The sequence below is a fragment of the Barbus barbus genome, assembly GCF_936440315.1.
Source record: "Barbus barbus genome assembly, chromosome: 46".
NCBI lineage: Eukaryota > Metazoa > Chordata > Actinopteri > Cypriniformes > Cyprinidae > Barbus > Barbus barbus.
The window spans coordinates 22,719,206-22,746,225 of NC_136724.1; the positions used below are offsets into that span (position 1 = coordinate 22,719,206).

General features: G+C 35.8%; 2 protein-coding genes, 1 pseudogene and 2 gene segments (V, D, J or C); 3 read left to right on the forward strand and 2 right to left on the reverse strand.

The window, feature by feature from the left end:
- LOC306864845 (Ig kappa chain V-III region MOPC 63-like) overlaps nucleotides 1-27,020 on the forward strand; it is a 684,433-nt gene that overhangs the window by 440,472 nt on the left and 216,941 nt on the right.
- LOC306864846 (Ig kappa chain V region K29-213-like) overlaps nucleotides 1-27,020 on the reverse strand; it is a 764,502-nt gene that overhangs the window by 438,509 nt on the left and 298,973 nt on the right.
- Nucleotides 416-12,511, forward strand: LOC306864828 (TBC1 domain family member 24-like; annotated as a pseudogene). The gene is made up of 7 exons (XR_013786105.1): nucleotides 416-468; nucleotides 4,193-5,236; nucleotides 6,635-6,793; nucleotides 7,007-7,070; nucleotides 7,530-7,625; nucleotides 8,750-8,990; nucleotides 10,229-12,511. The product of XR_013786105.1 is annotated as a TBC1 domain family member 24-like (transcript).
- On the forward strand, nucleotides 14,297-22,663 carry atp6v0cb (ATPase H+ transporting V0 subunit cb). Its single transcript, XM_079409111.1, has 3 exons — nucleotides 14,297-14,553; nucleotides 20,009-20,192; nucleotides 20,662-22,663. Exons 1-3 carry the CDS (start codon nucleotides 14,481-14,483, stop codon nucleotides 20,864-20,866), a joined length of 462 nt encoding a protein of 153 aa, XP_079265237.1. The 5' UTR covers nucleotides 14,297-14,480; the 3' UTR covers nucleotides 20,867-22,663.
- LOC306864844 (cytosolic Fe-S cluster assembly factor nubp2-like) lies at nucleotides 22,607-26,852 on the reverse strand. Of its 2 annotated transcripts, none has more exons than XM_079409107.1 (7): nucleotides 26,807-26,852; nucleotides 26,245-26,363; nucleotides 25,276-25,474; nucleotides 25,044-25,198; nucleotides 24,032-24,142; nucleotides 23,884-23,953; nucleotides 22,607-23,090 (listed from the first exon to the last, which is right to left on the reverse strand). In XM_079409107.1, the coding sequence occupies exons 1-7, from the start codon at nucleotides 26,817-26,819 to the stop codon at nucleotides 22,957-22,959; spliced, it is 801 nt and encodes a 266-aa protein (XP_079265233.1). In that variant the 5' UTR covers nucleotides 26,820-26,852; the 3' UTR covers nucleotides 22,607-22,956. The 2 variants fall into 2 exon arrangements, with proteins under 2 accessions (XP_079265233.1, XP_079265234.1); XM_079409108.1 differs by having other exon boundaries at nucleotides 26,245-26,449; nucleotides 26,807-26,843.

Sequence of the window (27,020 nt, forward strand, 5' to 3'; positions counted from 1 at the left end):
TGTGTGAGTCTATAAACTCTAGGAGGGCAAGAACTGTCTCCATGCAGCAATGCTGCCTTGATTGAGTTATCTTAATGACCGTCATGTGTCGGGCGGGTGTTGTGCACAAGGCCGGGCGTTGTCTCAGAGCAGCTCTCTGGCCAGTGAGATGACCATAAACCTGTAAACAGGTCAGGTGATACAGGACGACCTCTTCTTTTTTTTCTAGCAATGCAGAAAGGATTTGTGTAATTCTGGGAAAGATAGGTAATTATTAATAGATAAATACTTTTATAGAAAACTAGAAATAGTAATAATAAAGCCATTGTGTCCAAAGTTTTGATTGATTTAGATAGATATATAGATAGATAGATGAATATAATTGTATATCTTTCTTTATAATATATTTGTGTTATATTTGCAGCACTCACTGCGCATGCGCGCTCAATCACAAATATGCCCGCTGCCTGACAGTCAACAGCAAATCAGGTAAGACGATTCATTCAAATTTCTATCCCAGTTACAACATTTTCTAAATTCCACGCATCTTTTAGCGATTCCTATACTTGAAGTGATGCATTGCAGACTTTTAAATGGCTTGACATCGGCATGTAGTTCATTGAGTGTCTGCACATTAGCTGCAGGAGCTATTAGCTTAATCTGAAGCGTCGCCGTTTCATGTGCTCGTCTGCGTGCATTAAAGTCACTTTTAATCAAACCGAATGCGCCATAGAGCTGCGGTCTGCTGCATGCATCGGTTGTGTTTCATATATTAGTGTGTGAGTGTCTATATCGTCGTCTGTCAGTCAGGGACACACACCAGGCAGACTGGGACGAGGGAAATGTGTGCATGTCGTAATGTTTGTATGTGACTGAAAGTTGACGTGAAATATACATAGTGTTATATATGCACATCGGGAGCATTAGACCAGCGACAGAGCGCGTGCCAGGTGCTTCTCTCGCTCGCTGATTGGCTGAGAGACTGCTGACGTGCGTCATTATCCTTACTCTAACATTAATTCGCTGTAATTACTACAGTAAAACTATTTTTTTTAAAAGAATGACTTTGGAAGCTTATTACACTCTTTAAAGAGATCAAATATTTATTTATTATGGTTATACAGTGCCTGTACTCAAATATGACCATCCACCTGTGAGAGAGCCCCATCCTAACATTGATATATTTTCATCTATAAAGACCCACTTAAATACCCTGAAACTTTTTGTAATTGATGGAATTGTTTTTTTCCTACTCCCAATAGAACCATACAGTTAGATGTCATTTTCTTTTTCATTTATTTTTGTTTTATTCAGACATTTTTGTTTATTTATTGTGCATTTAATTGCACTTTTTTCCGTTTATTTTAATCAAATATATTAACTTATCACTTTATTTAAATGCATTTTTAGTTATTTTAATCAAGTTCTAAACCAAATTGATTTTTATTTTAGTTTATTATTTTTTCTGTTGACTCTGGAGATAAGGTTATGCAGTGTGACCTTTTATTTTATGCAATTTATTTATTTAAATTAAATGTATTCACTTATTTTATTTAAATACATTTTATTTATTTGAATCAATTTTTAAATCAAAATATATAATTTTTAAAAATGTATTTAGTTTAATCTTTTATTTATTTATTTTAACTTTTTTCTAACTTTTCCTTTGACACCAGAGATAAGGTTAAGGTTAAAAAAATTATCATGTAGATATGCTTTTATGGATTTTTACATAAAATGTTCCTCTAAAGTTAGTGTTTCAGTATGAAATCACGTCATTTCACTAAAACGGCAGACAGCAAAGTGATGTTCAATTATAATAGACAAACCCCACCGAATGCATGTTCACCTGTTCTGGTGTAAATGGATTATAGCCCCTTGACCCTTGACCTCTCGAGCACTGATTCTATTACCCTACATCAGCAAATCCAATAGAATATTTTTGCTTTGTCCTGATAGTTTCATGTTGTTGACGTTCGATGAGGTCTGACCTCACAGCAACCCTAAAGTACAAGTGTCCAGTGCATACGGAGAAAGCAGAGCCAGGAAAGCGGAGGTTCCTGTTTTTTTCCAGTCAAAATCTAATAAGTATAATTAGGAAATTCTGATGAACTGATTCAGAAAGGCACAAATACACAGACGGACTCTCAGGAGGCTTAAAAGAGAAGTGGATGTGATTCCTTTGAGGGCAACTTCAGACATTTTTTTGTCCAAGTAATTGTTTTTTTCTTTTTCTGAATATATTTTTCATATATATGGATTTTCAGTGTTATAGAAAAACTTAATAAAAATATAAATTAATACTAGTGATAGACCGATATTGATTTTTTTTTTTTTTACCGATACCAATTATTTGCATGTTTATGTGCCCGATAACCGATATGCAGAACCGATATTTATTTACCGTTATAAAGTACATAAATGACTGAGTGACGTAAGAACATACCTCACTTTGGTTTTAAGTGTTGAAAATTTGCAGTCTTTCATGTTAAATTTAATCTTCATATTACAACAATAAAAAGCTTTTTATTTATAAAAAGCGTCAGCAGCCACAGCACTAATATTAACAATAAGCAAAATAAATGTAGAATGTCTAATGTTTTCAAATGGAGAAAATAAATAAAGGACAGGAGTCATATAAACTTAATTTTTAACTACAGTTTTAGGCCGTGTTCACACTTGGCGTCTTTTTCGAAGCTGCCGGCGTCTGTTTTACATTATAATCCTATGGAGTAAACCGTGTTTTCAAAAAAGTCCTGAGCGCTTTTTAAAACGCCACCGCCGGCGTCTTTTTCTGCAGCTCAGAGCGTTTTTTTGAGTTGAAAAAATTTCAACTTTTCTGAAAAAAACGCCCTACGTCAAGCGCCTTTTTGACAGCTGACCAATGACAAGCGAGCAGCGAGATCTGTCGTTTCCATAACAACAAGAAGAAAAATGGAGAAGGTGCCGGTAGATAGACTGCTCGTACTAGTTTCGGAGCACAAGGAGCTGTATGATATGAGCACAAAACTCTATCATAATATTGGTTCCTTCCCCGTATAATGTCGTGCACCCACAAACGTCGTTGTGAATCGACATTTTCTTTCCCGTTAACTTCAAAAGCCAACGCAAGAGCCAACTTTTTACTCTTTCTTGACATTTCTGCAGTACACAGCGCTAGGCTACTGTTGCAGCTGTTGCTATGACAACAAAAGACGCTCTCAGCTGCTATTTGTAACTTTTTCAACTTTTTCTAGTAAAAAAAGACGTCAAGTGTGAACACGGCCTTAGTAGGTTTATAAGCTGTTTAATAGGCCTATATAGAGTCAAGAATAATTCACTGAATAATATTCTCTGGAATATTGGAATATAACAAACTTTTACAAACTTTTTTTATTTTTATAAATACATTGTATTTTATTGCATTTCTCAGCTGGAATGTTATATCATAATTATTAATGTTTTTGTCCTTCTAGATTATGAAATGCCTGCTGACAGTGCGGTTTATCTATGCATTTACACAGAACTGTACTAAAACTGCGATCTCTGTGCGGCTGTGCGCGAGACAGGACGCAACGCGGAAAGTGAAACTTACCTGGGCCTTTAGCCTACGTGACTCCGACTTCACTAATGATAATCATAGACAACAGAGAGAGAATTCAGTTCAGCGCTTTTATTTACAACATGTGCTCATTCATGGCTGCGTATTATTTCATTCAGGCAAAGTACCTGCATGCCGTTGTTGTTGTCTCGTCTCCCCTGTAGCGATCCTGCGCACAATTTTCGAAAACATCCACAAGATGGCAGCATTTATCGGTGAATCCGATATTACAAAACCGATATCCGATTATGGTAAAATGCGTAAATACCGGGGAAAATATTGGTAAATCGATATATCGGTCGATCTCTAATTTTTAGTTGAAAAAGCACCCTTTATGTTTTTTGAAGGAACACTCCACTTTTTTTGGAAATAGGCTCATACAACTCCCCTAGAGATAAACAGTTGAGTTTTACCATGTTTGAATCCATTCAGCCGATCTCCGTGTCTGGCGGTAGCGCTTTTAGCTTAGTTTAGCATAGATCATTGAATCGGATTAGACCATTAGCATTTGGTCATCAAAAATTACTGAATTATTTAAAACTTGACTCTTCTGTAGTTACATCGTGCACTAAGGCCGACGGAAAATGAAAAGTTGCGATTTTTTTGTCAATTTCCCTGTTATTCTCTCAACAGCTGGAGCAATATGACCGGCTAGTTTCTCTCTGTCCTTCTTTGTGCTGTGTGACGCGTGAGGTCAGAGGTCATGGCTGCGGATTGTAGCGTGTTCGTGGACTGGTCTCAGATGGGCGATGTGAGTCGCGATGCGGCTCCCGGTAAGACCGAATATAAAGACTTAAAGGAGCTGAAGCAGCACGCCCGCTCGGGCCAGTGGGCCAAAAACCACAGCCAGCGCTCAGCCATTTACCAGCAGCTGCTCAAAGCGCTCCCGTGTCGCACCGTCACGCCAGATGCCGCGGTCTACCGGGATTTAGTAGGCAATTCCAATTCCAAACGCAACCCATCCGCCTATCCGTTGCCGGAGTTTGTGGACGGGACGGCAGTGCCACGCTACTCTCTGAAGACCGAATCTGTGGGATCGGTGCATGCTGTGATTTCTTGCATTGCAGAGCAGTTCCCAGATATATCGTATTGCCCGTCTTTACCAGCGGTGACGGCGCTGCTGCTGCACTGGAGCGCCGATGAAGCGCAATGCTTCGAGAGCGTCAGTCGCATGCTGGCCTGCAACGAACCCGGCCGGCGTTTATTAGATCAGACTTTCCTCGCATATCAGTCGGCCTGCATGACGTTCGGCGACCTCGTGCATAAATACTGCCCGGCCGCGCATAAGCTGATGGTGGCCACCGTGACAGACGTGCTGGAGGTTTACTCCGATTGGCAGAGATGGATTCTGGGCGACCTGCCTTTTAGCTTCGCTGCGCGGGTGATGGACGTCTACTTGGTGGAGGGGTACAAGGTCCTGTACCGCGTGGCGCTGGCGATACTGAAGTTCTACCGCAAGCAGCGCAGCGCCGCCTCGGCCTTAACCAAGCAGGACTCTGCGGCGGTCAGGAGCGATATCCGGGCGTTCGTGCAGAACATCGGGAAAAGCGTGACGCCGGAAAAGCTGCTGGAAAAGGCCTTTTCCATCCGCCTGTTCAGCCGGAAAGAGATCACACTGCTGCAGCTGGCCAATGAGAAATCACTTCAGCAGAAAGGCATCACCGTCAAACAGAAGAGGTATTGATGACTGTTGTGTTTTCTTTCTACTCACTTTAGTACTGTAGTGTTATTTATTTATTTAAATCAAATTTAATTAGTTTTTATGTTTTTATTCAAATGTATTTATTTAGTTTTCATTATTTTATATAATTATTTGTGTATTATGGAAACCTGTTTCTGCCACTGAATAAAAATTTTTGTATTTAGTACATTTAGTATTAAAATTTGATTTAAATATTAAAATGATTTAAAATTTGGCTTTCATATTTTGTGTATTTAAATCAAATATAATTTATTTTTGTTTTTATTCAAATGTTTTCAATATTTTATTTATTTGTTTATGCATTTCAATCAAATATAATTTATTTTAATCCATTTATTTTAATCAAATTTATTAAGTAACTTAAATATGAATTTTATATTTAAATATATATCACTCCAGCAGCGTTTCTGTGAGTGTTTTCTATATTACTCTATAATAAATGAATTGTTCTAAAGGTGTGTGAATATTTATGTGCTTGACATGAAATAGAAGTGACTTTAAATGTCTTCTGCTTGATTTAAAAACTACACAAAAGTGGATTAAAAAAGCAAAATATAACTTTTATTATTAATATTTCTGAGACTCAAACTAAACATTACTGTTCAAAAGTTTTGTCGTACAATATATATATATATATATATATTTAAAGAAATTAATTACTCTCATGAAAATATAAACGTCGATAATAATGTTTGTTGAACAGAATGATTTCTGAAGGATCATGTGACACTGAAGACTGGGGTAATGATGCTAAAAATACAGCTTTGATCACAGGAATAAATTACAGTTTAAAATGTATTTTAATGGAAAATAGTTTTAATTATTTATTATATATAAATATATAGATGTTCCTGTTTTTGAGCAAACAACTGCACCCTTGGTGTTAATAAGAGACTTTCAAGAGACTTTTTGTCATTTTACCAACCCCAAACTTTTGAATGGCAGTGTGACAACAGCGTAGCATGCTACTGTTTTAAAAGTTTATAGTAGCTAGTATACAGGATACTAAATAGTAACCAGTTACAAAGAAGTCATAATGTTTGAGGTATTTATGGCAATATCTGTTCATCTTAAAAAGTATTTATGTCTATATTTATATCTTTTGTGTTTTCCTCTGATTTGCTTGTTTTTTTATTCCCTCATTTTGTTCACATTGTGTCACAGTTTCATTGCTTTTTCCATTTCTCCTGCTCTCCACTCTCTGTGCTGTCCTTTAGCTCGATCAAAAGGTGGGTATCTTCATCTCTCTTCATCATCATCATCATCCTCCTCACTCATTTTTGGCTTTCCAACCCACTTGTGTCTGTTGTGTTAGTTTTCCGATGCACAGTGAAATATGCATATTGTTTGCATGTTCTCCTTTATCTCTCTAGACAAAATGTCCAGTTAGCCGTGAACGCTGATAATTTCAGCTCGGAGGTCGTCAGCGCTAAAGAGATCAGAGAGATCTGGTCGTGGATCCCGGAGCGCTTCGCTTTATGCCAGCCGCAGCTGCTCTTCACCACATCCACACACGGCTGCAGCCTCAACAGGTTCAAAACACACAACAATGTCACTTCAATATCAAAGCACATGGCATTTAAAGAAAGATAGTCTTTATGCACAAGTATAGTCATCATGAGTAATAGTTGCTGCCTCTGAGTAATCGTTATTACTCAGTTAAACCATTTACAGTCTTTAAATATGAGTGAGCTTCTTAAACTGTGTGAATGTTATATGAATATGGTTTGTGATGTTTTGTACAGGTTTTATTCACACTGTGAGGGATATGAGCCGACATTAATGCTCATCAGAACTACAGATGGAGAGGTACCAAAACCCTGTGTCTCGCTCTCTTTCTCTCCGTTTCTGTCATTTTGTTTGTTATTTAGGTGCCATAACAAATATTTTCACATTTGCATTTATTCATTTAGGGACTCTGTTAGAGGGTTATTTAAATTATTTACATTTAAGAAGCAAAATTTCAGATTTCCCCAAAATAATTGGAAGTGTATGATGAACTAATTTTGTTTAATCTGTTTGTAACCAAAAATGTCTAAATATGCCAGCTCTAATAGAGCCGTTCAGGCCAATTTCGGAAGACTAATTTATCCTATAGAGTTTTCTACTGGTTCATACAGTGGTGATTGTAATTGTTTTGAGTGAAATAAGGTCTGTGGTTATTCTTGCACACTATGTAGGATGGATAGTAAGTGAGCTTGGATGCAGAGAAGTTGTTCAGGAGGATCTCAGTTAGACTGATGTGCCTCTCATCCAATCATATTCCAGGTGTGTGGAGCCTTCCTGTCCACTGATTGGGAGGAGCGGAAGAGGGGCGGGAACAAGCTCAGCTTCTTTGGCACTGGAGAGTGTTTCGTCTTCAGAGTACGTACTCTTCATGACATTTAATTGTTTATTTGCAAATAATAATAAATGATATAAATAATCAAATTAAGGTCTTCCTTATGGAGTTTTCTGGCATTATTATATTAATTATCCACTAGGCGGCACTCTTTTCTGGAGTAATACACTAGATTGCAGTGTGTTAGTGTGTGGAGTTCCTCTCATCCATCATTATTTTATCCTGTTACACTCTCAGAGGAATATTTTATAGCTCTTTGGTAACTCGAGATATAACGGAGTTCTTAGTTATGTTTCTTTCTGTCAAAAGATGTTTCTGCTAAGATTGCTTTGGAGGATAAAAAGGACATTATTAATCATAATCACAGTATTATCTTACTGTGAAGTTATAGAGCTATTCAATTATCATAGATAGCAGCTCAGATGACTTGATTTTGGAAGGAAAAGCAAGTATATTTATATAAATTCAAAGTACTTTGAATTTAAGCTATTAAATACATTAAAATATAATTATACACAGTACAGTATAAGTGATTAAAAGGTACATATGAATGGAAAATTAATCAAAATATATTGCTAATCTAATTTGTAAATAAATTCATAAATATTTATAATAAACATTAATAATATAAAACATAATACATAATGAGCAAATGTATATAAATAAGCATTTGCAATAAATATTGCATATACAAATATATGCATACATATTTAAAAAATATATAATTTAAATAAATGTTTATGAATAATAAATAAATGATTATTTATTATAAATAATACAAATAAATAATCAGTTAAAAAAAATATTTTAAATTTTACTGAAAAATGATCTGATCAAACAAGTCTTTGCAAATCTAGTGAGACATTGTTGAAAGTGTTTTGAATACAACATGACCACAGTAAATACATTGTACTTATTTTTTGATGTAAGTACACAGTCGTTAAAGCCACTTAATATAAAGTGGGACCAATTAATCATATAGACTCACATTGGCAGTCTAAGGGCACAATGTGTGGATATTTTAGCTGTCCAGACCTTTAACCGCAGTTTAACCACCCATCCCACTTCCTGTGCTCTGACCACAAGACTAACCACTGAAACAGTGTGTGTTTTCAGAAGTAATGTGTGTGTTGTTTGTTTGTTTCAGATGAAGCCGGAGATGGAGCGTTACGAGTGGGTCGTTATCAAACACCCGGAGCTGGCGAGCGCGTCTCAGCCCACCGACGACGAACAGACCGGAGCGAACAACAACGGTGGGCCGCAGTCTCTAGAGAAACCGGCCACAGACCCGTCTGACCTGTCCCCCTTCCTGTCCGCCCGACACTTCAACCTCAACTCAAGGAACACCTCCATGTTTATGGCGGGAAACATCGACTCCATCATTATCGGTGAGTGAGATGCTCATTTCTCTCTAATATGATTTCTTTATTATTATTTTTAAATCAAACACCAGGAGTATTTTTTTCACAGGTTATGAAAGGTGCTTTTCAATTTTCATATTCAAATTAGGCAATAATTATAATGTTCAATATTATTCTGTTGCTGATATGAAATTAACCAGCACAATTAATTGATGAGCTTTATATTAGACAATCAGGTTTCTTATGAGGGTGTTAAGATGGAAATATTTTAATAACAAGTCTGATTTAAACTTCATTAGCAATATAAATGATATAGGTACTATTCAACAATTAGTTTGCATTGCTATTCACAATTGTTCAAAGAAATTACCACACGGAACATTTTACATGCAGGTAGGTAAATATTATTTAGTCATTGGAATTAAAAAAAAAAATATATATATAATATACACACACACATACACTGACTCCAAGCTTTTGAATGGTATAGTGTGTAAAATGTTACAAAAGCTTTTCATTTCAGATAAATGCAGATCTTTGGATGTTTCTATTCATCAAAGAATCCTGAAAAAAATGTACACAATGTACTCAACTTTTTAAATATTGATAATCATAATAATAAATGTTTCTTGAGCAGCACATCAGCATATTATAATGATTCTACTCAACCGTTTTCAACATAATAATAGTAATGTTTTTTGAGCAGACAATCAGAATATTAATGATTTCTGAAGGATCATGTGATTAAAGTAATGATGCTAAAAATTCAGTTTTGAAATCAATGGAATAAATTACATTTATAGAAATAAGTTATTTTAAATAGTAAAAAATATTTCACAATGTTACTGCTTTTGCTGTATTTTGGATCAAATAAATGCTGAAGAGATTTCTTTAAAAAACATTAATTTCACTTATTTTTTTCTTTTTCTGAGTAAATATCGCTGCCTAAAAATATTGCTTATAATAAATAATTTTTTATTTAAAATGAATGATTAATAAGAAAGTAATAATAAAAATGTTAGAAATGTATAGATGCAAAATATATAGATGTTTGATCAAAGTAATGATTTATTTATCTAGCAAGCAGCTTTAATTACAGAGCAAGTACATATGAAATGATATTTGTTTTGAATGTTGTAATAACTGAGAGAGAGATCTTTTTTCTTTCTTAAATCCAATTATCCTCTGTTTCTTTGGAGTAGTATAGAGAGAAAGTTTAGACGAGCTGATTCTCTGTAACCGGATGTCTGGTGTTGTTTGTGAAGGAGGAGGTGAAGGTAACGCTCTGTACATCGACTCGGAGCTGAACCACGGCCGAACCGAACGCTGCCTGACCTTCGACAACCCGCCGCTGTGCGCCGAGAGCTTCCAGATCGCTCTGCTGGAGGTTTGGGGCTTCAAAGACGTCATGGCTTCATAAGAGCGTCTCCATTGTGTTGTGATAGATGTCCCTTCATGTAGGTTGTAACCGAGACGTGATGCTCCTCCAGTTCACTAAAAGATCCAGCTCCTGTGAAGATGAAGTTTATTGTGTATATTTATCAATTCAAAGCATATCTTAAGGTTTATTTTGATTCTTTTCATATCATCAGAAAACCTGTGTTGATGTAATCTGAAAATTCATGAGGTTTTGATTTAGGAAATGAAGTTTTGTATCGAAGGATTCAGTATTTAGCATTTTCTGCAGTAATGATTAATATAAAAAAATGAGCACAACAGTAAAGACTTTCATGTTAAATCAAAACCAAGCCTTTATCGATGTGATTCCAGCAAAGTGTCAGATATTTGTCATCTCTGGTGCTGAACACACCGATATATCATTGTTTTCTCATTACATTCAAGAGAAACCGGTGAGGGTCATCAGAATGTTTTTTTTTTTTTTTTAATGCACATTATAATTGATTTATTTTCATTATGGGGTGAAATATGACCGCTGGCATTTCTCATGATTTACCCAGCCGAGAGCGACCCTCTGTTCTTTATGGAAGCCCGTTTATACCACTAAATAAAGACTTTGAAAAAAGTAATTGCAACTTTTTTTTTTCTTGCAATTGCATGATATAAGCTTACAATTGCGTTGCGAGTTTATATCTCACAATTCTGACTTTATTTTTCGCAAATGCAAGTTTATTTCTCAGAATTGCGAGTTTATAACACAATTCTGAGAAAAAAGTCAGAATTGGGAGATAATCAGTCTAAATGCCTTTTTAATTTTTTATTCAGTGGCAGAAATGAGCTTCCATAGTTCTTCTATGCAACTTTGAGCCATTTCTCGGCACAAAGAGGACCAGAAAACACGAGCTCTTCATAAACCTCCAGTCGAAACACAAGTACTTCTGGGGCATTTAGCGAGTTTCAATGGCATTCCATTTTTTGATTCTTTTAAATCAGAAATCAACATTCTGGCATCATTTACTATTATTATTGTCCTCTCGTTGTTCCAAACTTCTATGACTTTCTTTATAGTGAAACACAAACAGAGAGATTTTGCAAATTAAAACAGGCTGCTGTTAAAGTCAAGTGATCAGAGCTGCTAAAAGCACAAAAAACACCATTAAAGTTACATTTAAGCAAAATAATACTAATGAAAAAACATATACTGTATTCCACTTATACTATATTCCATGATTTAAAGTTACACAATAGATTTTTGTGAAGAACAGACACCGTAGATCTCATTTACACAATCTGCATTTCAAACCTGGTGCAGCAAGTTTGAATATGCGCATAAAATTTGAGAGGAACATTTTCTGTGATCATTTGAGTCTTTTCCTCACACTTAGCTCTGAGGAGACTTCAAATATAGATATACAGTCCTAAAAAGTGCACATAATAAGGAAAGCCATGCAGTTTTGGAACGATATGAGGGTGAGTAAAATGATACAGTCTTAATTTTCTACGTTACATGCGCTGTATCTGAATCAATTTTTGTAATTGACTGTAATGTACCATATCACTCCGTCCAAAGCCTAAAAAACATGCATGCATGCAAAAAGATGTCTTTATTTACCTAAACAAATGTTTAATGTATACAGGTTGAATTACAATGTAAAAAGTATAGTAGAAATCCAGCTTTTTGTTAATCGTTCAATTGCTTGAATTATATGTATGAAAGCATAATCCGCACTATTTTAAGTGGGAAGTATTACATTTTATGGTTATCTTTTTCTTTGCACTTACTGAACGTGTTTTAAGTTGCTGAATGTTAGTAACTCATCTATGAATCAGTATCAGTGATATATTGTTAGTTTTCAGTTTCTGTGTATCAGTCAGAATATCCTCTGCTCATTTCTGTCATATCTTTGAGTTGGAGATTCAGTGATCGAAACGGGTTGCTGACCAATGTTTAATGTGCATGTGTTACCCTATCAGGTGGTGTGTTTGTGTCTCAGGTGGAGCAGTGTGTATGTGAAGTTCAAGTCTTAAACATGCAAAAACATTTGTATCAAACCTGTAGTGGTCTATAGAAGACGTCATGTTTCAAACTAGGGAGCGATCAGTTAAAATAAAAACCGTGCAAGCTGTCATTAAAAAGTTTTTTGTTCAGTCTTTTGTGCATGTAGGTGTCTAGCTCCCCACAGTCCTGGAAAACCTGCAAAATTAGTAAAATTGTGATTTACGTGCCTAGAAAAGTCTATAGTGAATATGCAATTTCCAGCTGTAGCTACTCTAAAATTTGCCATTGGATATAAATACATTTTTTGGTAACGCGTTACAATAAGGTGTCATTTATTAACATTAATGTATTAAATAACACGAACAAACAATGATTAATCTTTGTTAACCCATTTAATCCCACCGGTCACAATAGTGAGCGTAAAAAAGTTTTTCATTTATAAAGCTCTACAAACCGTACCGACTGATGATTTAGTGCACTTCCTACAAATATGGAACAAATAAAGGGTCTCAGTTAAATATGTGCAGATTGTCACATGACCAGAGCAGTTTATTTACTGTTTGCACCTTAAAACATAAAGCTCCAAAACAAAAGGCTAGTAAAGTATGTTAACATAAAGATTTTTGGTACACATTATCTTTAGGGTGTCTAGTATTAATATGTGCATTTGCATATATTCAGTTTTGTGGTCATAGAATGAGTAAACGTGTTAAGATGAATAAATGCTGTAGAAGGATCGTTGATTCTTAGTTCTTGTTTACTAATGTTATGTTACCTAATGAACCTTATTTTAAAGTGTTACCAATATTTCTATGAAATGAATTGCATTTAGAAATCACCAACAATTGGATATTCAGATGAGAAAACTGTGAATGGAAATGCATTCTCATGATATGTGTGTATCATTGACCTTATAATGCAGATTCACCCCACAGCTAAATGAGACCAGACTAATTGATCTTCTGAACAACACAGACACTTGAAATAAATATGGCATAATTACAGGAGCTGATATTTATTATTGCAGATATAGTTGAATAAATGTTGCATTTAAACATAAAAAACAAAGATCTAATAAAGACCCCATACTATATGAGCTCATATATTGTGTGTCTATAGTAGAGTCTATTTACATTCTTGCTGACAGAGGGCGGTGGGCGTGGCCTGCGCTTGACGTCACAGCTCAGAATGACCTTCATCTCGGGAATCCTCATCCTCTGCATCATCCTCATCCTCTGCATGTCTCTGTCGTGACACAATATCGCGTGCAATGTGACTAGTAAACCTACGCCCTTTAAAAGAGTATCTTATCAAGTTACACAGCTGCAATAAAAGTATAATGTATGAAATTACACACATTCTGATTATCATACTGACAGTGTTTTTGCAATCATTTTGTAGACAGATTGCAAATAATGCTTTATAAATTACATAATGCATGCAATACTAAAAATACAGGGATTTTGAAACACGCTGTTTTACATTAGATTGCGTCCGTGTTGGAATAAATCCGTACTATATTTATCATTTAGGGTTGCATGGATTTTCCCTGTCAGTATGAAATGATTTAAATATATGGAATAATTTTAAAAACATAATATATTCACACCCAGATTATAAACGCGTGATTTTTATTCCAAGGTGGATTTGAACGTCTTCAGTATTAAAGGGAAATCCCGCAGCGGAGCGCACTATTATATCTTCTAATAGGGGAGACCGTAAACCTACAAACCCACAAAACCTTTAAATCCGTCTGTATTGCACTCAAATGCTTCTATTTAATTATTTTACATTATTTATTATTTAACATTCATTCTACGACTCTATTTGAAAAAGTATCTCCGCGCATTCATATATTTTTATAATCTCCTCCCCCTCCAGGAGTCAGATGGGATTTCCTTCGCGGTGTGTCAGGTGATGTTGTCGGCCATTTTGTACCGCAGATTCATCTACAGGATCCGTTAAGAGCAGTTTCCATTTTTTGACTGGGATTTAAAGCCATTGTTTCGTACCAAACCGTTCATCCTCAGAACCCGGTGCCCGTCAGTTTGTACGGTTCTGCCCTCTCCAGCAGCATTAGCTCGGTGTTATTAGCGTTTTGAGGTGAAATTAGAGGAATAATGTCGTCGGGAAGCCCTGAATACTCGCCGTTCTTCGCAGTGATGGGCGCATCAGCAGCGATGGTCTTCAGCGGTAACGTTATTTTTAATTAATTTATTTAATATATCTATTAAACATTTATTGATTACTATACACATAATTATATCTTCATAATCATTTTATCTTCATTATAATAAAAATCTTCCTCTATTCTTGATATCTGAGGAAATTCAGATTAATGGTGTTATTTATTATTGTTATTATGAGAACTGATACACTTTTATTAATCATCACCTTCAGATTTGACATCAAAAGATGTCTGCATCATTATAATCCAATCCTGTCAGTGCTGCTCCATTAAACCTAGTGTCGTATGAAATATTGTTAACATTTTATTAAATACGTAATGATTATAATCCATGTATGTGCCAGTCGAACAATTCCTGGTCAGTTATTTATTATTGATACTATTTCAATACACGTATATTGATTCTAAAATATGAAATATTTTCATAGATTTATTATGTGTTAGCTTTAGGGATGCCAGCCATTCCCTGGTTTGGGTAGATATAGAGATTATAGTTTTTTTGCAGGTCAAGGTTAAACTAGTTTTATTTCACAGGTTTGATTGGTTTCAGAGGCTGAACTATTGAATTTAAGGTGGAGCCTGTAGTTGTGAATTTGACAATTAGTGATATTTACTGTATTTTTTGGTTCAATTAACCCCAAATTGCAAGGTGTTGTAATGCATATTAAGATTAGTTTTCAGTCAGCTTTAATGTGATTTGTGAGTGATGATGAGCAGGATGCATCGTATCATCCATCGTGAAAGACTGATAGAATAATCTCAAAAATGGGTGCATCTTTAGTAATCAGTATCCTTAATTTCCTGCTAATTTGAACAGGTTGTGCTGCAGAACTCATGCGATGCTGAGACCAGCTGCGAATTACAGTAGAGAGGGACGTCACGACATCATTTCCAGCACAAGGCATCATGCTGTTTATTCTGTTAGACCACACTTCAGGCCTGTTGGGTCTGGTTATCTGTGACGTTATCGCTGTGAATGTCATCAGTAATGCAAGCAAACGAATGCAGAAGCTGGTGTGTGTTTGTTTAACATGTGTACAGTTCTGGCTGGAGAGACATAGATAATAATTTTCTATTAAGTGAGGTCAGCAAATGCTTTGCGTGTGCGATTGAACGGCTTTCTTAATGAGAACGGCATCAAACGTGTCTTTGTGAGTCAATAACGAAGGGTTTCTTTAGTGTGCGTCCAGTTTGTCACTGAACATGAAAGCGAAATGCCGAGAAGAAACAGCTGAAGTTGATTTATTATGTATTTGAGGGATTCTGCCGCTTTAGATGTGAAATCCAGAATAAAGCTGAACTTCTCAGTTCTGTTTAGCGTTAAACTTGAAATCAAAATTAACTTTAATTACTTCCATAATTTGTATTCTAGCTCTAAAGGCCTGTTTGCACCAAAAATTATAGCCTATAATTTGTCCTAGAATCCTTAGCAACAGCCAATCAAATTATTTATACTAAGAAAAAAAATGCTTCAAATTCTCAAGCTCTTTAAAGTTGGATGGATTTTGATTGGTTGCCAGTTCATTTATGATTCATCAGCTTCATCAAAAATTGATATTGTTAATCTGTGCTGTTATAGTAGGACTTTTTTTTTTTTTAAATACACTTGGTTATTAATATAGTTCAAACAGGCTTTTATTGTGCACATAATTTATTTAAAAAACGTTCGTCTTCATAAATTGCTTCGCCTCTCAAACAACTTTCCGTTTCAGGTGACATCATCGAGCCCTCTTATTTTTAGCCCCTCCCCCTGACCATCTGCCTCTATGCCTCTTTTACGATCCAGTTAATTGTTTAAATCAAGCTCCGCCCTACACTGTATGTCCTATTGTTCCCACAAATATGTCACATTGTAAAGTAAAACAGGGTTTTGATTGATTCATGCTTTATATGCATCTACACAACAGGGCTTTTGCTGTTTTAAAGGAAGTTGTAGGTTTTTTATAGCTTGGATATACAGTTATTAGTGCCCTTGTTTTTACTGTAACCTTGATTAATTTAATTTCCCTTTTTTGTATTGTTTTATTGTTTTCAGTGGTAATCTGCATTATGCCACGAATGCTGTCGATAGAGTTTAACTTGTAATGAACCCAAAACATTTCTTTATAATGTCCTGGGGGCAAGTTTACCAAATAAGCCAGGTTTATTTCAGTTAGTCTGACTTATTGTCAGTTGATTTGGTCCAAAATAAGTCAGACTAACTGGAATAAACTTGGCTTGTTTGGTAAACTTGTTTTATGAAACAGCCCCCAGGAGTGAGACGGTTGTGTTTGATCGCAGACGTTCCTGTGTGTTTTTCTGTGAATGCTTGTCATTGAGGCTCAGCTGATTTGATTGATACTATATTTACTCGTGGAATAAGTGATTTGACAAGTGTTGTGACTAACTGGCGCGATGCACGCAGATAATTTCTGATGCCACTGTGTCTTTGGAAGAGCTGGAGCTAATTTGAGAGGAGATGTTAGTCTTTTATCTGACTTGGCATCCTGTCCCAGTTCAGTCTGTGCAGTCCTGTGCTCATTTGTAAGTCTCTCAGGATGCGTCTACTAAATATGTTAGTATAGCAGAATGCAGTTATTGCAGGTAAGCTATTCATCAGCACTAGTAGGGATGAATTATCTATAGGTTACTAGTAGTGATAAACTCAAATATTGCACAAGCTGATTAATCAGATGAGATTTGGTGTTTTTAGGGCCATATTTTCTATTTTCAAGTTAGCATTGGGTTTGAGTAAATATTGTTTAAAATAATGCATAAATCAATCCCAGTTTATTTATATAATCTGTCATGTCATTTATTGGCAAAAAAATGAAGAAAAATAAAAGTAATTATTGCCATTGGGAATGGGTCACAATAGTAAGACTAGTTTATTAATTAAATTGAATATGTTTTAGTATTTTTCATATATAATCGGCTGTGCTTTTAGCTGTTAAGACAGTTTGCACAGTAATTTTCCTATGTAAATAACCTCCAAAGTTATGTTTTTAAAGTCGTCCTGTCCATTTTTGGTCATTGCATTGGGTGTTTTGACCATCGTGCTGTAAGTGTTGCATATTAAGATGTCGATTTAAAATAGTCATTATACGAGGCACTTCAGATCATTTTGATTTATCTTTAGTTTTGCATGTAGTCTTCATTTCCAGACCTTTCCTTCAGTTAATATGTCCATATTAATTGAGGGTCAGTTCTGATTCTTCAGGATTATCCAAAACTTTTCACTGGCCAAAATAATTGATCATCTGAATGCCAGATGGTTTTACCAAGATTTCATTAGACCCTGTAATAAATGAAAGGTCTATTGATTTCATTTTAAAAATAGACATGACCTAACAAAATCCTGAATTGGTCACGCAAGACTTGCTCATCAACAATAAAGCATATTTTATTTGAATGTCCTGCTTTTAATTATATTAGGCGTTGGTTTTATTCAGTAGGGTTATTAAACGTTTTTTAAGAAAAGCTTCTTCTGGGAAAAGTTTAGATTTACTGTCAAATATAAAACTGATGGGGCTTATATAATTAATAGATTTTTATAGTGTTGCAATAAAAATATTTTTATATAATTGATTTGAATTTAATATAATGTATTGATTTATTTATGATTATTTTTATATTATGATTATAATTTATACCGCTTAAACCGAGTTTGTCATGAAAATAGCTATAGCTGCTGCTGTCACGGCATGAATTAATGCATCAACATCAATACAAAATGCACTTTAATTGCAAAAACAAGAAGATTTTTTTCAATGTTTTTGAACCGATCGTCTGCTGTGAAAGCAGTAAATCAGACTCCATTATCAGATTGTTTTATTGACATTGTTGTGTGTGTTGTTCTCAAAGCAGGTAGAGTTGGTCTTAAATAGTGTGTGTGTGTGTGTGTGTGTGTGTGTTTGGACAGTGGCCATCTGCACGCTGAAGGATTGATTCTGCTCTTCATCGCACAAGCCCATCTGTCACGGCACACACACACACACACACACACACTCTGTTATTGGCTAGTTTGGGTTATTCTGTGCTGTAGTAGTTGTTGTAATCGTGGTTAATGCAGCAGGTTTAACCTTTAATCCCGGAAACTAAGATTAGACTAAGATTCCTGGATGAATGTGGTGTAATGTGCAGCAGTGTGTTAAGTGTGAGCAGAATTAATAATTAACACTAACTCGAACAGTTCCAAAGATCAATGCAAAATACTGAGGAAGTAAATGAAAAAATATAAAATAATAAAAATATACTTGCATGAAATAAAATTTTAACTAAAATAAATTATTATTAGTATTATAAAAATTGTCAGCTAGTTGCCAAGGTAGCATTTGTTTATTTTAATTTAGTTTTACCTGATGTGCAAAAATAACTAAAACAAACTAAAATTAAAAAGCTAATATGTAGACAATTTAATTAATAAAAAAAAAAAAAAAAAAAAAATACTAAATCAAACTTATCTCAAATTAAAGTGAAAACAGAAAATAATGAAAATGAAAAACAATTTCAAATATGAATAATATCTATAATAGGGATACTGAAATAACACGGGTTTGAGCCTGAGATCAGTTCCAACCATCTGCCGGTGCTTAAATTATTATATTTTCTCCATGGTGCATTTCTGTTGTCAGTAAGGATATTATTGTGAGTAGATTCCTTGCTAATAATGGAATTATTGTATTATTATTTTTGAATTATTAGTATTGTAGATTTAAACTGCTGATTTTGTCTGGCCAGAGGAGAACGACACTATTTCCCCGTCTAAATACTGTAAAGCTGATGTAAAGCCACCCAGTTTTATATCAAACTGATGTAAAGCTGCTTTGACACAATTTGTATTGTTAAAAGCGCTATACCAATAATAGTGACTTGACTTGTTTACCTGTTATTTCTGTTTGATAATGCAGTCTTCACTATTACTATTGCTCATACAGTTTTTTGTTTTTAAAACCACGATTAAACTTTAGTTAAAAAGGGTTCTGCTATTAATCTAAGTTGTCAAATGTATGATTTTCATTCTTGTGGACAATAAAATAGGTGAAGCAGTAAGCAACCAACCCGCAGCAATACATTAGCAGTGGTTTAAAAGCACCCAGCAGCGGCGGGTTTAGTTCTTCACAGGCAGTCTGTGTTCAGAAGTGTAAAACTCTCATGTTTTTGCCCTTTTGCTTTCACTACTGAACACTGCAGAAACATCGCAGGAGACGTGAATCATGCTGTTTCTACAGAGTCAGGCAGCGTTGAGAAATTATGCAATCTTATGCATCATTCGATGTACACCAGATTTAGTTTTTATTGAAATCTGTATGATATTGTTTTGCATCTTTTAGAGCTGGGCTGAGAGTATAGCTGTAACTGTTTACTCCCTGTTTTAGTGCACTTTTATTGGAAAGTCAAATAATGGTGCTTTAATATTTTTGTTGCAGTAATAATGAAAACCGTGCATGACGATTAAGCAGGTTGTGTGTTTGTGTGCAGCGTTGGGCGCGGCGTATGGCACGGCGAAGAGCGGCACGGGTATCGCTGCCATGTCCGTGATGCGTCCGGAGCTGATCATGAAGTCCATCATTCCTGTGGTCATGGCGGGAATCATCGCTATATACGGGCTGGTGGTGGCCGTCCTCATCGCCAACAGCATCTCAGACAAGATCACTCTGTACAAGTGAGTTAAACAGATCATCACTACTAGGAACTCTGACTCTGATCAGGGTTATTATAGTAAAAAAAAAAAAAAAACTTTTGTATTACTTACATATACAAACTGTGTGTGTATATAGCAAAAATACGGAAATTTGATGATATTGTAGATTGTAGAAGATTGGTATTGTTGAACTGATTTATTTAACACCTTTATGCATTTCTTTTAAATTATTTAATTGATTTAATATAAATGCATTTTAAATTAAATTTAAACTGTTTTAATGCACTCATACATGTATTTAAGCACTGATTTCCTTTTTGAAAATAATAAATTACTTGAATTTTCATAGTCTATTAGACAAACATGGGGTTTTATTCATTAAGTGTTACGTGAATTATTTCCATTTCCCAAAATTAACCCTTTGTTTATTTTTCATTTATGTAATTCTTTATTTTACCAGCTAATGGATTGTTGTGTGTGTGTGTGGCAGGAGTTTCTTGCATCTGGGCGCAGGTCTGAGCGTGGGTCTGAGCGGGCTGGCGGCCGGGTTCGCCATCGGCATCGTGGGAGACGCGGGCGTCCGTGGCACCGCCCAGCAGCCGCGTCTCTTCGTGGGCATGATCCTCATTCTGATCTTCGCTGAAGTTCTGGGTCTCTACGGCCTCATCGTAGCCCTGATCCTCTCAACCAAATAAACTGGCAGTCAGCATGCAGCGCTGCCGGACCGCGAAACAGGGCACGTGGAACAAAAAAAGTGGGAAGAGGGGGGAATAAAAAATAAAGGTACCTTAAATTAAAATGAAATTAGATGAATTGAGAGGTGGGGGCTTTGCGTTTGGTTTTATCTCTGAAAGTGTACAGTCGTCCCAGTTTGATAGTTTTGATTTCTTGTAAATGCGGTATATAGTGATTCCGTCCTGTGTCTGTGAAGAAAAAAATAATAATAATAATATAATAATGCTGTAATAGATCTCATTCTCTGTTTGTTTCCACACCACTCCTGCCTATCGATCTGTTAGCCAATCACGCGTTCTCTTTCGCTCCCTTCATGTTTGAGAGGGAAACACACGAACGCCTCTGGTTCCTGTCTCTTCCTGTCACATGATTTGGGAGTTTTATAAATCGAAGTGTTTGTGAAGTGGAAAAAAGCACTAACGAATCTGTATGTGGAATGGAGTAGTTTTTGTTTAACGTCCTTTTTTTGTTTTCCACTGATTTAATTTATTGAGAATATTGTTCTTGTACTTGAAAAATGTACTTGGAGCTCCTTGAATTGATATTTACATAAACATATATAAATACAGATCTATATATATGAGAATAGAGCTGCACTGGCCGGGTTCTGGTTTGCTGGCGAGTGCAGTTGTCTGGGAGTATTTCCGCTCGATGTGTGTATTTCTGGATGTTTCCTGTGTATATCTGATGTTTGGTTGTATTAAAGGTGTGCGTGTGCCCCTCGATGGGTCTCACAAGTGTAATTTCCACATGCCTGAGTTCCCTGTGCTTATTCATCCTCTGACGGCTCGTGTGAGTGTGTTCAGCTGTGTGTGTTTGCCTTCAGTTTCAACCTTGATAATAATTCACCAACAGCACTGATAGATTTACAGCTAAATTATTATAACCTTTAACCAGGAAAGAAAGCTCACTGAGATTACAATCTCTTTAAGGAGTGTCCTGGCCAAGATAGGCAGCCCAAGTTGACAAATACACATAACAATCACATACAATACACGGAATACTACGCAAAAGAAATGTCGCTAAAAATACAGCCATTAGAAACATTTGCAAATCTCCAAGTCTTTCTCCAAACCACTTAAGTGTTTTAAAATATCTAATAGGCACCAACTGATTTAACCTTAATTTAATTTGAAGAAAATTCCAGTCCAAAAGGGGAGCATATTTAAAATCCTTAGTACCCAAATTAGTTCTAGAAGGTACACTGAGATTATAAAACATTTGTGAACGTTGTGAATAATTACCAACTGTTTTTTGTTGAATCAAACAACAGATAATGTGGTAAAAAAACAAAAATTGCCTTCTATATCATTAGGTACCAATGCATTTTTCTTTGAGCGGCAAGAGAGGACCAAGCAACTCTCCTGTATAATGTACAGTGATGTGTTAAAGCTTTACGATCAGTGATAAACCTTAAGGCACCATGATACACAGCCCCTAATGAGGAAAGAAGATAGGATGGTGTATGTTGGTACACTACATCCCCATAATCAAGAATTGGTAAGAATGTCGCAGATACATGCATAAAATGAAAAACAAGACTTATTTCTAAAGTAAAACCCTAACTTTTCCTTAATTTCTGTTTTAAATAATGTATGAGCTAAAATTTTATGTGCTATCAATGCCCAGATATTTATGATATGTCTGCAAATCACTCAAAGCTTCTTGTTTTGTAGGTGCAGAACAATAACAGTCTCATCCACGTAAAAACAAAAACTTGCTTTGTCAATGTTGACATTAGCACAATTTATGGCATAATAGAAAAATGGATAATTTTGACCCATATAATGTATTTTTGGCTATTGCTACAAATATACCCCAGTGACTTAAGACTGGTTTTGTGCTCCAGGGTCACATATTAGTGTGGGACACAAAGGACGCCATTTCTTTAATATTTAGTATTTTTGTTATTTAAAGTTACAACACACTGCATTGTCAATAACATATCTAATATTCTCCAGATTTCAAATATATTTTACAGATAAATCCTCTCATAATAAATGATATCACATGAAGCATCGTCTCAGTCTCTGTCACGTATTGATCGTGTTCAGTCCAGGCTGCTGAGGAGAGTGTCTGCTATATGACTGATGGCTGTGTATGTGCTGCTCTCAGGAAACGCCTGCAGGAAGTCCCGGCCCTCCTCTAAACTCGCTGTCAGGAGCGGATCCAGCGGTACTGAGCCTACAGACACACAGCCAGTCAGTATATGTGTTTACACATAAAGGGATGTGAGGTACAGTGGGGTTCATTTTTGTATTTAATAACAACAAATTGTAATTTAATTATTATTAATGTAATGTAAATATATTACATTTAGTCATTTAGCAGATGCTTTTATCCAAACCGACTTATAAGTGAGGACAATGGAAGCAATCAAAACCAACAAAAGAGCAATGATATGCAAGTATGCAGTTAGCTTAATGCAGTACACGTATATAATAAATAAAAAAGAAAACAAATAGATAGAATACAAAAATCTTTGAGAAGCTAGTGTTAGTTTTTTAAAATAAATTAATTATAACACGAATTCAAGTATGTGTTAATATTTGGTTGGTTACATGAACATTATCATGTTTCCAGATGTTCCACAGAGCAAATAATAGTAATTTGTAATTGTAAATGTAAAAAATAAATGCAATTTAAATTATTATAATATATATTACAATATAATTTATTTATTATAAAATATTTGTATTTTTATTAAATATTTGTAATTTATTTTTAATTGAAATTTACTTCAAAACAGAGCAGAACCTTTAGTATTTCTTATTAATTTGACATGATATGTTTGTTTTAATTTCGCTATTTCAGGTTGATCTTCAGTGAAACCTCAGACTTTTGGACCACACTATAGTCTCATCTGTCCTGTATTCAAAACTCACTGAAATTAAACACAGAATGAGCTGCTGTGCTCCATCAAGTGGTGAATGGTGGAACAACTCGAGTGAAAAGTGTGGGTAGATCAGCACATTACCTAGAAACACAGATCCAGTGAGCTTGGCTAATTCCTCACCTCCACCTTTAGAGAAAATGTTACTGCACTCCTATAAAACACACATCGGTGTTTAATACAGATTGTTAGATGGCATTTTCCCGTACAGTTGTATGTGTTTGAAACTCACAGAACAGTGTGGACACACAAAGCCGCTCATGTTCTCCACGATGCCCAGGATCTTCACGCCGGTCTTCTTACAGAAGGTGATCTCGCGCCTCACGTCTCCTGTAGACACCGCCTGCCGTTTGAAAGGGTGTTCAAGTCCACATGAAATCAAAATTTGAAGTTTTTTCACTTTTAGTATGAATATGTTAGGTTAGCTATAATCTAAACACTCCAAACAACTCCAAAACAATGACAAAATTCGCATTTACAAGATAAAAGCATTCAAAACTTGCAGTCTCTCACTTCTGCCAAAATGGATCAATGGTTTTGATGACATCACTCTGCACTTCAACTTCTCATCAAACTTTCTGTCCAATCAAATGCTCGCTAGAATCCAAAGCATCCTGCCCCATACACTATAAATAGATGATGAAGCTGCGGCTGAAATCGGTCACTTGTTCGCAGAATTTGTATTTTCTGTAGGGTGAATGGCACGTAGTGTACTATATAGGGGATAGGGATAGATTTTGACCGTGTAAATATGCTTTACATTGGGGTGAAAGAAGTCTGGTTTTGCGCCACAGTCTGCTCCGGTCCAGAGACCTGATAGCACGGAGCGGATTATATGCGCGAGTTGGCGCAGACCACAAAACGTAGTGGACCCATTTGAATTCTACACCGAATTGTACATTTTATAGCAATTTAGATGAGATAGTGGCTGTCATACCCTGTCAAATGCAGCTTTACTGAGCTCAATGGCTCTAGTTCAAGCTGTGGCATAAACAAGAGGTTTAAGGTCTTTGCACACTGAGTCCGAAATTCTCGTCTGAAATTTTAAAACGTTAAAAAATAAATACGACCTCACGTTGTGTCAATCACGTTTACACACTGCCTCCAAAACTGAAACTGAAGTTTCTGCGTTTTCGCATTCCGTAGCAAGCATTTTGATAGGAAAGGATGACGAATAGGAAAAAGACGCATACGAAAATTTCGGACTCAGTGTGCAAGGACCTCTACAGCATCGTTATGTTCACCTGTGGTGTAGTGACCAGCACGGCTCCGTCCACTCTGTGTTTGCGCAGGTTCTCGAGCACGGCCAGGTGTTCGTCTGACGTCCCCGGTGGCGTGTCCACCAGCAGAACGTCCAGTTCGCCCCATGCCACATCACTGACAAACTGCCCAATCAGAGCTAAGGAAGAGATGGGGATGTGAGACGAGAACACATCAGGTACCAAAGTTCAAAGGGTTAAACAGTAAAAGTCAGACCCGCTTTTTTGGGCCCCCTCCACACAACGGCCTCGTCCGAATCCTCCATGAGGAAGCCGATGGACATGAGCGCGAGCTGCTGCTGGGGGTCTGCATACACCGGCACCCACCCTGCATCACACTGATGCACCTCCGGCTTCCCCACACTCAGCATCCGCGGGATACTGGGCCCACACAGATCCACATCCAGGATACCCACCTGACACACACAACAACATCACATGATGACATAGAATAGAATAGCACAGAATAGAGCAGATTAGAATAAAAATACAGCACTATATAATAGAACAAACAGAAATAGAGCACAACATACTGTAAAAGAACATAGCACAATATAATAGAATAAATCATAATAAAATAAAGTAGAATATAATAGAAAAGAGCAGAATATAACAGAATAGATCATAATTTAGTAGAGCACAGTATAATAGAATAAAGCATAATATAAAAGAACACAATAGAATAGAGCACAGTGTAATAGATCAGCATAGAATTGAATAGAGCGGAATAGAAGAGAGTAGAATTTAATAGAACACAGTAGCATAGAACTGAAGAGAGCAGAATATAGAATGCAATATAATAGAATAGAGCAGAATAGAATCAAGTAAATGAAGTATAATAGAATACAGCAGAATAAAAGAGCACAATATAACAATAGAGCAGAATATAAAAGAGCACAATAGAATAGAATAGAGTAGAATACAATACATCAGAATAAAATAGAGCACAATATAACAGAATTTAGCAGAATATTAAAAAAGCACAATATAATAGAATAGATCTGCATAGAATTGAATAGAGAAGAATATAATAGATGAAATGTAGCACATTAGAATAGAATAGAGCAGCATAGAATTGAATAGAGCACAATACAATGGAATGGAGCAGAACAGAATCAAATAAAAATGAATAGAATAAACCAGAAGAGAAAAGAATCAAATAGAATAGAATACAATGGTATCTGACCTTCTTTCCTGCATGTTTGAGCGCCAGGGCGAGTTCAGTGGTGATGGTGCTTTTCCCTACTCCACCTTTCCCAGACAGAACCAGAAGCACGTGCTTCACCTGATCCAGATTCCCTTGCTCTGACACACATGTGAGTTTGAGTTGAGTTTATTTCCTCTCTGGTTATTTAAACCTCTCACACAAACACTGCAGAGCTACAGTGAAGCTAGAAGGTAATATCATGGTACTGTGATATATACCGTGGTACTGAATGATGACGTACCGTGGAACTCCAACAGATATCATCATACTAAATGTTCAACCAAAACAGTAGATTTCCAATATCAATGTCTAAAATTATGGCGTTGTTTTGGTTCATATACAAAACAGTTTTACCATGCTGTACTGTTACATCATGTCCACAAACAATGTATTATCATGTCACTTTTTATTACATTTATTTCAAAATGGCTGTATTATTGCATTTATGTTTATTTACATTCCGTTGCATCCATGACAACGTAAATGGACAGCTGTGAAGAGATTCAGTTGTATTGCATGAATGAAAAAGTTCTGTACTCACCTCTCTTGTCCATATTGGTTTATTTTATTTCCGCAATACGTCAAATGACGTCCTATATTTTTGATCCCGCCTAAGAGCAAGCTCGTCCAATCAAGTATAAGAATGCAACGCATTTGAAGTTACCATTGGTCAACACACCAATTTAGCCACGCCCCTGTTAATATCCTTCAAAACTGTAGTATGTAAAATTCCCAGTCGGGCTGAAATATTCACT

Bases quoted from the DNA above. Each gene is read 5' to 3' on its own strand.
- LOC306864844 (XM_079409107.1), bottom strand. The intron at 25,199-25,275 runs GTCTGACTTTTA...TCTCTTCCTTAG, and splicing joins GAGGGGGCCCAAAAAAGCGG to CTCTGATTGGGCAGTTTGTC. The intron at 23,091-23,883 runs GTAATGTGCTGA...GTGTGTCTGTAG, and splicing joins CACTGGATCTGTGTTTCTAG to GCTCAGTACCGCTGGATCCG.
- atp6v0cb (XM_079409111.1), top strand. From the start codon at position 14,481: ATGTCGTCGGGAAGCCCTGAATACTCGCCGTTCTTCGCAGTGATGGGC. The intron at 14,554-20,008 runs GTAACGTTATTT...GTTTGTGTGCAG, and splicing joins AGCAGCGATGGTCTTCAGCG to CGTTGGGCGCGGCGTATGGC. The intron at 20,193-20,661 runs GTGAGTTAAACA...TGTGTGTGGCAG, and splicing joins GACAAGATCACTCTGTACAA to GAGTTTCTTGCATCTGGGCG.